Source organism: Lampris incognitus, chromosome 7 (assembly GCF_029633865.1).
Source record: "Lampris incognitus isolate fLamInc1 chromosome 7, fLamInc1.hap2, whole genome shotgun sequence".
In the NCBI taxonomy this organism is placed as follows: domain Eukaryota; kingdom Metazoa; phylum Chordata; class Actinopteri; order Lampriformes; family Lampridae; genus Lampris; species Lampris incognitus.
The window spans coordinates 16,562,151-16,574,654 of NC_079217.1; the positions used below are offsets into that span (position 1 = coordinate 16,562,151).

General features: G+C 41.3%; 2 protein-coding genes across 2 annotated transcripts in view; both read right to left on the bottom strand.

Moving 5' to 3' along the window:
* Positions 1-244: 244 nt before the first annotated feature.
* Positions 245-5,753, bottom strand: rskra (ribosomal protein S6 kinase related a). Its single transcript, XM_056282798.1, has 12 exons — positions 5,699-5,753; positions 4,364-4,569; positions 4,111-4,194; positions 3,932-4,000; positions 3,027-3,096; positions 2,209-2,316; positions 1,990-2,030; positions 1,858-1,885; positions 1,543-1,632; positions 1,229-1,317; positions 671-781; positions 245-568 (listed from the first exon to the last, which is right to left on the bottom strand). Exons 1-12 carry the CDS (start codon positions 5,751-5,753, stop codon positions 269-271), a joined length of 1,251 nt encoding a protein of 416 aa, XP_056138773.1. The 3' UTR covers positions 245-268.
* Positions 5,754-6,254: 501 nt separating this feature from the next.
* The window catches only part of LOC130115478 (bridge-like lipid transfer protein family member 2), a 34,223-nt gene continuing 27,973 nt past the window's right edge, over positions 6,255-12,504 (bottom strand). Inside the window, exons 32-39 of the mRNA XM_056283151.1 lie at positions 12,311-12,491; positions 10,900-10,986; positions 9,548-9,658; positions 9,305-9,440; positions 8,799-8,914; positions 8,596-8,697; positions 8,068-8,202; positions 6,255-7,727 (exon numbers count right to left, since the gene is read on the bottom strand). Coding sequence (XP_056139126.1) covers positions 7,542-7,727; positions 8,068-8,202; positions 8,596-8,697; positions 8,799-8,914; positions 9,305-9,440; positions 9,548-9,658; positions 10,900-10,986; positions 12,311-12,491 — 1,054 coding nt within the window. The 3' untranslated portion in view covers positions 6,255-7,541. The remainder of the gene's footprint in view (positions 7,728-8,067; positions 8,203-8,595; positions 8,698-8,798; positions 8,915-9,304; positions 9,441-9,547; positions 9,659-10,899; positions 10,987-12,310; positions 12,492-12,504) is intronic.

The following is a 12,504-nucleotide window of genomic DNA, read 5'->3' on the forward strand; positions in this document are numbered from 1 at the left end:
CCATTAATGTAATATTTCACTGTATGCAGACAAAGAAAATATAGCTGGACATGGCTAAAATACCTAACGCCCGTTGTCAACAACTCTCATATCATACAATTCACATCGGAAGAACAGTTTTAATAGCAAAGCTTAATGATAAAGTAACAGAAAATAATGGCAGTCCCAGAGGTAAGATTTTTTTTTTTCAGATGAAGATCCATCTCGTTTGCCACCAATTTACACTTGATAATACTGTATTCTGTGTTTAGTGTGTTAAAAAACTGTCTCACGCTTTACAAGTCTGTGCTGTAGCTTGGTTTGAATCAATGTTGGCCAAGGTAGGGGACAAGTCAGGGGGGCTGGTGGGAGAATTCAGGATTTTATCACAGTCAAAGTTGCGAAAGTAGTCCTCCGAGAGGCCCCTCATTGCTTTAGCGACCCGATCTGGATGACTCTTCAGTTCAAGAATAAATCCGACAGGTGTCTTCTGGAGTATCTGAGAGTCAAAGGAAGTGCCACTGAAGAAGGTCTGCCTTTTGAAGCGCTCCAGGTTACGGAGACGGTTTGCTGGATTCTTGCACAGCAGCTAGGTCAAATAAAAGAGAGAGAAAAAAAACAGAGGTTATAAGAATACTTTTTTCCCTCAAGGATCAAGAACTACATATTTGGCAAATTTGCTGATACTGACCTCGCTGAGCAGCAGGGTCAGTGCAGGGCTGAAGGTCTTTGGGATGACATAAGGGAATTCTTTGACCTTCCGCGACATGGTACAGTGGTCTGACTCTGGAGGAACTGGAAACTAATGAAACAAAGAAATGTTCACATATACACACAAACAAGCAACTGTGACCAACAACTGACATAGTGCAGCATTCATTCACTATCTATACTCACTTAATTTAAATCAAGGTTGCAGAGGCTGGAGTCTGTGCAACAGGCCCCAGATAGAAGGCAGACACCCTGGACAGGTTGCCTGTCCGTCATTTACAGTCACTCACAGCTATGGACAATTTAAAGTTATGCATTCCCCCAACATGCATGTCTTTGGATGTGAGAGGCAACTGAAGAACCTGCAGGAAATATAAGCTATCATGGCATGCAAACTCCATGCTAAAAGGCTGTGATCAAATCCTGGGTAGGACTCTATTGCTGTGAGACAACAGCGCTAACCAACAATCGACCTTACCTCTCTGCAGAGCTATATCTAGTGCTGAGAAATAATGTTAACCAGGCTAGATGACCCCACCTTTCCAGCCACCAGTGAGAACAGCATAATGCCGAGGGACCACCAGTCAGCTGCATGGTTGTATGGACCACCACTTAGGACCTCAGGAGCTGTTCAGACAAAAACCAGCCAAAGACCCTTTAAAGTGAGGTTAAATGATAAACAGGTAGCATCCCTCAAATCTGAAGAAGCTACAGCACGGGCTTTCATTGGTATGAAAAAGTCTTAGTGCAAAGCAAATAATCATTTAAGACAATTCAAATTTATTTTCCATAAAGTTGCATGTCTGCCTAAACTAATCCGTTAAATTTGGCCAGAATTTGAAAGCAACACACCCATGTATTGGATAGTCCCACATACTGAAAATGCTCTTCCCCCTCGTGTGAGGCGGCGAGAGAGTCCAAAATCAGCCAACCGAAGATGACCTGCGTCATAGCAGAAAGAGATGCTTTGACACTGTCTCATAATAAACTTCTAAATACTTTGATTCAAAACCATTTTTAACAATCAGAATTTGAGTATGCGTTTCATATATTATCAAGACAGCCAATGTTCCTGCAAATGTTGAATAAAAACCAACATCTGATTTCCACAGTGCTCTAAATGATCGGTTTTAATTGTAAGTGCTTTAGAGATTTTAGAGTCATCACCTTGGTCACTCAAGAGGATGTTTTCCATCTGAAAAATCCCAAACACAAAATGTACTAAGCATGTAAATACATTGCTGCATGCATTTTCTATATCAGTGGAACTAAATTACACATTTTGACCAGCATGCATACCTTTACATCTCTGTGTATAATCCCACAGTCATGTAGGAATCCTACAGAGAAACACAGAAGAGGCAACACGTCAAATAAGACAAAGCATTTCGCAGCATCCGGTTAAGCAGGGGGACGACACTAAAACAGTGATGAAAGACGCCGCATTGCTGTAAAAGAAGTCAATGTTAAAACTCCCGATGGCGAATTGTAAGAGGTGAACATCTGAAGAACACTGACCCAGTGCACTGCCTAGCTCTGCCGCAAAGACCCGAATCTCATCTTCTCCAAACTGGCCTTTAAGTTCCCAGTATGTGTACAGATCTCCGGAGTCGCAGTAGTCGCACACTGTGAGGGAAGACACATAAGAACACACTGCAGTATTTGAAACCTACTGTCTATAGCACACATTGGGTTAATGCTTGTAACTCCAACAAAAAGTATAGTATATAAACATCAAAGTTAAAGGAGCAAAGAAAAGGACTAGAGATGAAATCATGTTCTCATCTTAACAAGGGCTGAATGGCATAGAGAGGTAGAAAATACAGACAGAAAATACAGAGGGAGGGATAAGGTTAGTCTGGATATTATATGAATTTCATTTGCTACACAGACAGTGTGTACCTCAGGCATCTTGAAAAAAGTAATCAACAGATACATAAACACAGATTACACATAAATTACACACATATGCATAAATTCCCAATTGTGGTTCTTTTGACAATTCGAACCAGTGGCAGAGAGGGAGATCCTTTAAGCTGTGGGATACTGATGATCCAAACAGAAGCATTGTAAAATGACAAAAGATGCGACAGCCACATAAATAAACTGAGGGTGTGAACTTTATCCTAAAACCACACTAGATGTCAGTGTGCCCCTTCAGTATCCATCGATGAGGCGAGTAGTCAAATTTAGGGATGCAGTAACTACGCTGTAGTCTTTAAATATCACTGCTTATGCTGCTGTGGGACCAGAGGGTGGAAATCAAAACAAACACAACGGGGAGGAGGATCGTAGATGGGAAAAATGTCTGACTGAGCCGTTGTTTGACAACTCACTAATGAAGAGATGGCGTTGTGTCTGCCAGCAGTCCTGCAGGTTGTGGATGAATGGATGTTTGAGCTGCCGCTGCAATGCATCCGCCAAAACATAAAAAGCAACAGTGACTATGAGGGAATATGAGAGATGGATAAGGAGCTTCCTACACTGTCTCTTAATGCAATCATGTACAACAGACAACTAATCGAAATAAAGATACTGTTGTTGTTGCCAATGTTGACTATTTGTTGGAAATGCATGAAACACTCGGTAAAGTTAGGGCAGAATTGTACCTTTTAGAGTACACATTTTGTTGCTGGCATGGCACCCTAGTATCCTTTGTTGCAAGTCTCTTTATGTCCCCCTCCCATTTGTACCTTCAAAAGTACAGTTATGTATGCCAAGTGATCAAAATATACTTGTGATGCTACATCTGTGGAAAGTGTACCTTTGTGTACACTTTCCACAGATGTAGCATCAGGGTTACTCTTACAACTAGATAAATTTGGGCAAGAGCTGCTTGAGAAAACCAGTTCAGGAGCATATTTAAGAAATGAATAATGATCTCCATATCCATTTTAAAGGTCGGATAACAATAACCAACATTGTCTTCCTACTTGGATCAATAATTATAGTTAACTTCTGCCTGTCCTGTATATACAGCCTATGGCACATGATCCATATCAGACCCCGGTTCAACTAACTAGTCTACCTTAACCCTTTATCAATTTTGGGGTAAGAAAAAATTGTACTGAATTGACAAGGCATCTTTGCATTTTGTTTATTCCAAAGCATGGTAGGGCCAAATTCGAGTGTGAGTACATATTTCCCCTTTCTTCGCTCACAACTCCTCGTGTGCTGCTCTTGTAACTGTATTTCTGAGTGTGAGGGGTTGCCCCAACAGAAACATTACACAACCATGTACCTGAATTATGACTTCCTCCTTTGACTGCTCCAGAGCTCCATGCTTCCAGATCTCAGACTTTGGTATAACCTACATCATAATTTAGAACAATATGTGAAAGTTTTTATTTTCAAATTGAGCAGTAATGGGAATACTGATTACCACTGCTTAGCTGATTTGTACGAGACTTGTTGACTCACCTTAACTGCATAGATTTTGTCCTTATTCTTGTCCTTTACTTTCAAGATGGGTCCAAAGGACCCCTTGGCAACAAAACCGAGAATCTATGACAAAAAGCACAGAGGTAAAATTGTTAGACAGTATTTGGATTGATATGATGAACCTCTAAGAGTTTTTCCTCTCTCAAACGCAAGATTTAATATATGAAATACAATTTCTGGTTGTCACCGGTCAGGCAAATGTTTTGTACTGGACATTTTAACTGTGGAGTACCTGGAAATGGTCCTTGCCAGGAAATCTTCTGCATTGGAACTCAGGCAGAAATACCGAAACGGCATCCCGAGTCTTCCTCTCCACATCCGAAGACCTTTTCTCCAGACTGTCATCTGAAGGGAGCAGACGCTTAGGAACCTCCAGTCCACGACCCCGTCCTGTTGGCTGTGACAACAGTCTGAGCCATCTAGTATTTCTATGGTTGACTGAAATATGCACGTTGCAGAGATGTTTGTGCAAGCACCTACTATCTTCAGCTGCATTGCCTCCCTTTCTTCATTCAGGTAAAGCAATATGTTATAACATTACCAGTCTAAAGATACACACTTGTCAAAGGAAATTTTGATTCAAAGCATTTAACATAAAATGTCTATAAACAATTGCTTGGGGAAAATACTTCTTCTGATAGACAGGAACAGCTTTCCAATCTGTGACGACAGTATTATTTTTGGCCCAACTAGATCACATATAATGTTAATAACGCGCAAAAGCTTGAGACCATTTCGCGGACTATGAATGTCCGTGGTAGCTTTAAAGGCAGTACATCTTTAACAAATTGTACATGAGCATAAAATCACATATTTGCACAGGTTAACTAAGGTCAAAGTACTTAAGTTCTAGATGGAATTCGCTGTAAAGTTTCCTTGGAGTGCAACACTCAGCTACAAAATCATATACCAGATACTTAGATTGATCAAATATAATCAAAATCAAACATTAAAACCTAATTCTTGTATGATCTGCGGGGCTAAAGCGGTGTATTATGATTGATGCCTAGTCCACACATACACGGATATTTTTGAAAACGGGGTTTTCCTCATTCATTCTTAAAAAAAAAAGAAGAAAAAAAACTCCGTCCAAATGAACCCAATGGAAGCGCTGTCAAGAGGACGCCAAACCAATAGCGGGCGATATAACCCTAACCTTGTGTCGCCAATCAGAAACCCGAAAAGAAAAGCAAACAAGCCAAAAACTCCGTTTCCCCTGTCTACACGTCAATACTGAAAACAGTCTGAAAATCTCCACCCTGGAAGGAGTTTTGCGAAAGGTCTGTTTTCAGTGACCTAAAACGCAGTTTGCGTGTGGACGTTAAGACCAAAAAGGCACAGAAAAAGCTACGTTTTCAAAAATACCCGCGTACGCGTTAACGAGGCGTAACAGTTTTGCTCTTGCCATCTTTCCCAGTCAGGGGCAAACAAGACGTGGCTGTTAGCGCCGCTCCTAAACGGCCCGGGGCAGTTTGCGTCATTCACTGCCCTCCCTCAACACGCAAACACCCTCAGGGAAAACAAAAACGAGAAAGTATGAAATCCCCATGTCTGAGCACTTACTGACATTTAACGACATCCATCGCCACCTCGCCCAATTTGGAGATATCCGTCACATCCATTTCGCTCGCCACCACCGGAACAGCGTTGTAATCACACTAATCTACGACTACTCTAAAAACATTGTAATAATTAAGTATATATAGTCTAGAGTTTAACAAGCGTTTCAATAAACCGAACATGTTAAACTCTTGCCCCCCCCCCAGCCCTTAGCTCGAACAACTGAATATTAATGACTCACAAACCTTGTCATCGCTACTAACTCCACTACCCATGGCATCCTTTTTTCACAGGTTGACTTCAGAGTCTCAGGGAAATTTAACAGGCATTTCTTCCATTCGCAGCTTTGGCTTGAAAAGGCGTGCTCCCGCTCCCGCTCGTTTAGGGATCTAAATGTGTGACTCGCGCGCGCGCCCCCCCCCCCCCACCACACACACACACACACACACACTAACGAGGGCTTCATTCCGCTCCAGTAAAGCCTGTCAGATTACAGATCAATCATCCCGCCCCCTCCCTTTACAGCAGCAGCAGCACAGAGCACAAGAGCAGCCAGAGACGGTAACATTTGTTTATTGACAAATTAACAATAAAACAAAGCAGGCTCCGACAGAACAAAGCTGATAGTGAACTATGGGAATCCATTAGTTTACAAAACCGTTTAACTGAAATGTTGAGGCAAAAATATGTTTCGACAGAAGAGTGTGACAGAACTAAGAGGCTTAGCAGCACAGTTGTACAAGTAATTCAACGGAGACAACCATATACAAAAATATCAGAAAATACTTTGCATAAAAAGTGCTTTAGTGTTAAAGTGTTACAAAACATCACTCAGCTATTAGCTGCAACATATTTTTGCCAAGACCATCGATGCCATCATTGCAAGTGCGATAATTTAACACAAATTGGTAGATTTTTGCTGATTTGTTCTTGGAATATTGCACTGTTGTGGGGTACAATAAAACGTCTGCCATCTGAAGAATGTGGGCAATACTATAATAAAAACAAGATAGTGAGTGTAAGGTTGTGGTCATTTCTAGTAGTGGCCTTCCTGCCAAAGGGGCAATCATACAAGCATATAATTGTTTTTACAATAAAATGTGTGCCATCTTAAGAATGTGGGCAATACCATAATAAAAACAAGATAGTGTAAGGTTGTGGTCTTTTATAGTAGTGGCCTTCCTGCCAAAGTGGCAATCATACAAGCACGTCATTTTTTTTCTCAGCTTTGATAAAAGAAAAGTTTAACCATAACCATCATAACTGACAGCATTTAAGTGGTTCTCAAGATGGCTTTCAACCTAGTCCTATATAATGTAGCAGACATTGACATACAATTTTCCCGAGCCAGCAGGAAAAGATGAAAGGCGCAAGGTCTTTTTGAAAGGTGAGTGAATGAAAAGAATACAGTCAATTTGATGGCACAAGAACAAGCAAGATAAAAAGTTTGGTCAAAATGTCACCCTTCTGATCCTGGTACTGTTTATGTTTCTTTAAAAGGAATTTTGATTGGGATCTGGGCCATGATTTCAGTTTTGAGTAACATAAGTATCTTCTACTCAAACCCAGAAAATCACCAGACCCATCTTTTAATTTCAGCAGGTTTATAGGCAACTGGCAAGCAGGAAGCCTCCAATACAATTTACAACACATCTGTTCCCCAAATAGGATCTAACGCCTCGTTCTCCATTTTAGGTACACCACATCAAAGAATGTCCTGAAAGGCTAACTGATCTGACACACACACCAGACTGTCCACTATCTCCCTGATTCCCTTTACTGTGGTAGCTGCCATAGTAGATTATCAAGTCAAGTTCTGGTTTAAGAGTGTGTGCGCACACACGCATGCGTCACTTGCGACGGCTGAAGATACTCTTCTTGCTGGAACTCTTGTCTGTGGTGCTGAGCCCAATGAGGAGCCTGGCCTTTTCATCTTCCTCTTGCTGCTGCAGGCTATTGTCGGACTTTGCTTCAAATGTTTTGCCCCGTGGGTCTGTGCCTGAAGCAGGCTTCAGTCGTAGTTTCTCCTTAATCATCTGCACAACAAGGGAAAAAAAGCAAAAAAAAAAAAAAAAAAAAAAAACTGAAATAAATAAATGCCATACGATTTTTGCTAATCTATGACCAATTCATATTCTGGGATTTGCAGTTGGCCAATTTAAGGAAATCCTTTGGTGAACAGAAAAAGAAACACATTTCAAATAATGATAAATAAAATCAGGCACAACTTTGTTTGCCTTAAACGATAATGGCTTTAGATTGTCACTTAATGTGTATAACGTTTCACAAAAGGTTGTGTGCAAACCTTGTGTGATTGAAAGGGTATGAAAAAAAAAACTCCAACATCAGTATTTCCTTTCACGTTTCATATTGTACCTGTGCAACGAGGGCTTTCCGACTGTCCCTTTTCACAGCCATGGCGAAATCTAGCCAGGTCCAAGTATTGTTGTGGTACTCTAGACAGGGCAGAACCAGGTTCAGGTCCTTCCAGTCCACACTACTCTTCTCTCCCTGATAATGAGGACTGTGTTAATCCTTATTTCAAGATCTTAGAAACATCACACCAGCCTCAGAAAATTAATAGTTGTGAATTGTACAGGACATGATGAAAATGCTACTGCTGAAAATCTATAGTACTTTTGCAAATCCCAGGATGCAAAATATCTAGAAATGTAAGCAAGAATAACAGCACAGACATTCTGTAAACCAAAGAGGACTTTAATAGCTATACAGGACTAACTGACTTGGTCTAACATCAATGGAGAACATTCATCCTGTTCTGCACTGCCTTCTTTTATAGCTGTCTCAGTTCAACACACTATCCACCTTCAATAGCAGCGACAAAATCCAAAGCAATGATGGGTGTTGAAGTAAGTAGCAGTTGTTGGATGTATGGAAGCCCACCTTGTAGCTGACACAGAGGGGCACTTGGGGAATCTTAATGTAGATGAAGGAGTTGTTCATGGCAGCCCTTTCCTTCATCTTATCAATGTCATCAACAGGATGCTGATGGAGGAGATTAGAGCCAAATCAGTCATTTGCATTTTTTTTTCTCAGGTTGTGCACTTAAACATCTGAGCAACACTAGAAACAAGAGGCATTAATACCTCAGGAGCCTTTCTGAATGACCTCCTGACCCCTGCACTGCGGTTCAATCCCTGAGTGACACCTTTACTGGGACCCATTGTGTCCTCTGAGAGTTGCCGAGGCTTCACAGGGATACCTGGAATACACAGGACATTAGTGTCAGCAATGCGGCCTCTGGGGAACCCCATTATCCTAAACCCTATACTCCCAGCAGGTCTCAGTGAAGAGCTGACAGATGTACACACACAAGAAAAGACGTGTGTGCATGCCTGCACACACGCACACAATCACCCACCTCTCAAGGTCATACTTTAGTTGATAGAAGCTGTTAATAGCTTGGAAGGATGACCTAACACAGCAAATGGTTATTCAATACCACACACAAAGGCCTTGTGAAGAAAATGGAAAATGCGATTGACTGGCTAGTTGGTAGAGTGGATTTCAGGGTGCTGAAAATGTGCAGAGGATTCAGACAGGGTTATCCTTAATTCGGTATGTTCTATTGCTACAATTAGAAAGCACATACCGGTAGTAACCAATCGGAACTTGTCTTCCTCATCAGTAACTTCCTCTTCCTCCACATTTCTTCCCGGGAAGAAAAATCCCATCATTCTTTTGAAAAACTGGTACATTAGCTGGATGGTGAGAGGCACCACATTCACCTAATGATGATGAAAATATTGGTTATTTCAGGAGTCCAAAAAAAAACAAAACAAAAAAAACTATCCCTAAATTAAAGCGGAAGTTATTGCATGTGATTTATTTTCACCTCAAAGTGTTCCTTGACAGAGATCCCCCCCACAGGGGGGCGCACTTTACTAAAGATACGCAAGGCAAACTGGCGTCCAGACTGACACACACTCTGAGGACGAAGCACCACCTATGAAAGAAAAGGAAGACACTTTCAGCTACAGCATGCATTAGCATTGTAAAGTCTCTCTTAGGATCTTTTGCCAAAAACAAACATGACACCCTTTGGCGGTAAAAAGCACACAGTGCCCAAATGACAATGTTCACACAACATGGAATGCACTATTAAAGAGATACTTTCATGCTGTTTCTGAGCACATTTTTAACACGGGTGGTTTGAATTACAACTGAAAGGTAGGTGTGGTTTTACGATTTCATAGCTATTGGCTACTGAAATTCAGGGCGGTCGTGTGGGTGTGGCTGGGTGGGCTAAACACTAGGGCTAAACCGCTTGCCATAGAAAAACGAGAAATTCACTGGTGCCAGGCCCCTTCCTGCTCTGTCGTCACTTTACAACAACAACAACAAAAAGGCGAGCGACAAGACCACCGACCGCAGCTTTGAGGTTGAGGCTGTGGAAGTGGAAGACGAGTCCTCTTTCTCAATGGAAGTTGACTACTCGCCCGCCTCATGAATGTTGCTCAGCCAATACAGCCGTGTTCCTTCGAGCCAAAAGGGTGCGTCTCCACTTTTATAGCGTCCCGTTACAAACATGCCCTCTATGCTAATGGTAATTCGTGATGCGGCAAGTTATCACATTTTCCCCAACTGGAAATCAGTTACTTGGCCGCCGATATCTCTCGTCTGGCTATAAATGTGATTTTAGCGCTACCATTTGTCTCATCGATCACATCCACACTCCTTACATCGATTATCAACAGGAAAAGTCGGATTTTGATGCAAGTATCTCTTTAAAATGGAAGTTCACTTCCCATGGATCCCTGGGTGGACATGCAGCAATGAATAATTGGATGTGCATGGAACAGTGAATATCAAACTGTCTGAGGAACCATAGAGATGAGCCAATCTGAACAAACAAGATGAATTTAACAGACACCAAAGTCCGGCCACTGTACCGGCACTGTACATACCCTCACACGCTGCACAAAGGAAACCAAATAGAGAGTTAAAAACTCAGATATGCAGCCTCGTAACCCGTGTGTATACATGTTGACAATTGTCAGCACACACAAATATTCACAAAATAGTGCTTATGACTGTCTTTGTATACATTTGTCTGGGGCAGTGTTACCAATCAATGTTAATTGAGAAAAAATAACCAATTGCCCCGTTTGTTGTGCTAAAAATGTCAATTTTTTTTTCTTATGTTAACTTAAAAAAAAATTAAACCAAATTTGAGTGGTGATTTACCTTGTATGCTGCATTGGGTAGTAGGTTGTTCATTGTGAACCAGCCTAGCTCTAAGAGATGCTCTGCTGTGTCGTCAGATTTGTTCAGCTGTAGGAAAATGGTTTTACACAATGGTCAACAAATACCCTCAAGCAATGGCAAACTGTTACATCAAATAGCAGTTCCAGCCATATGATTACGAGCATACTGCTTTCATTTACAATTACATTGTATGTATTAAGCTGCTATTCACAAGAACAGCAGAATATCCTTCAGTTCCTAGAGCACTAAAAGAGTAACCAATAGTAAAGACTGACAGCCATAGATTGATCATGCTAGAAAGAGGGGCATAAGAGAGAAACAGCAAGAGGGGATGACAAGGACCAAAGAAGAGTATGTGAGAGAGGGAATATGATTCACCTGGTTTTTACTCTACCATGGCAGCTGATGACTGGCTCTGTTGCTTTAATAAACTAAATCTGCTTTATATTAAGGGGGCATCCGGACAGAGATTTTGTATCTATCAAAAACAGACGGACCGAGTCAATGTATTATCTTATTGCCTGATATACTGACCGATGATGGAGAGGACAGAGCTGTCCATCTTTTATACAGACTGTTGGGTTCTGTAGTTTTACTTGCTTCCAAATCTGAAACCAACTGAACTTTTTTCGGACCACAATATATTCAATTATCCATTGAATCAGAAATGGAAGGTGAAGCTCAGCTCACTGTTTTTTTTTTTTTAATGGAGGAACAACTAGTTTCACTTGTACATAGCTTTGGGCGAGGTAGCAGTACTCCCCGAGTACTTTTACAAATAAATTAATATTGTGAACCCACAGCAAAAAGCATTTTCTTTTTTTTTTTACTTGTGAATGAGAAGTAAGAAATGGAAACAGATGATTTCATCCATTTTGATGCGCGGGTTCACAATATTAATGTATGAATAAGTTAATATTGTGAACCCGCAGCAAAAAGCCTTTTCTTTTTTTTTCTTCTTTTTTCTACTTGTGAATGAGAAGAAATGGAAACAGATGATTTCAACGGATGATTTCAACCTGCAGCAAAAAGCATTTTCTTTTTACTTGTGAATGAGAAGTAAGAAAGGGAAACGGATGATCCGCTGTGGAGACCCCTAACAGGAGCAGCCGAATGTAGCAGTAGTAGACTTGTGAATGAGAACAGCAATAGCAAGAATTTGTGCCTGTCAGGATCCATTTTTCCTTGTTTACAAATTTTAATCTACTGGCATTTTTCCCCAAACTCGCCACACCTCCATTTTCATCTTCTAATTGGACACAAAACAGACAATTACAGATCTGTATATGTTCTACATCCGTTTGGCCCATTTCTGTCTGGCCGTACTCCATTCCTTCCTGTGTTTCCTTTCTAGATAACTCCTATAATCCTGGTTCCATGCCACACCCACCTTGCTGTACATGAATCTCTGAAGCTCCAGCTCTGCAATGCCAAGCTGGCCATCCTCTTCAGTCAAACACCAGCGAGCCTGAGCAAAGTAGATCTCGGTTCTCCTCACCACACTCACATCCTCTGGGGGCTTACGCAGCTCCAGTTTGTTGGTCCGTTGCAACTGGAAGTCCTTAAAGCACCTTGGAGAGAGAA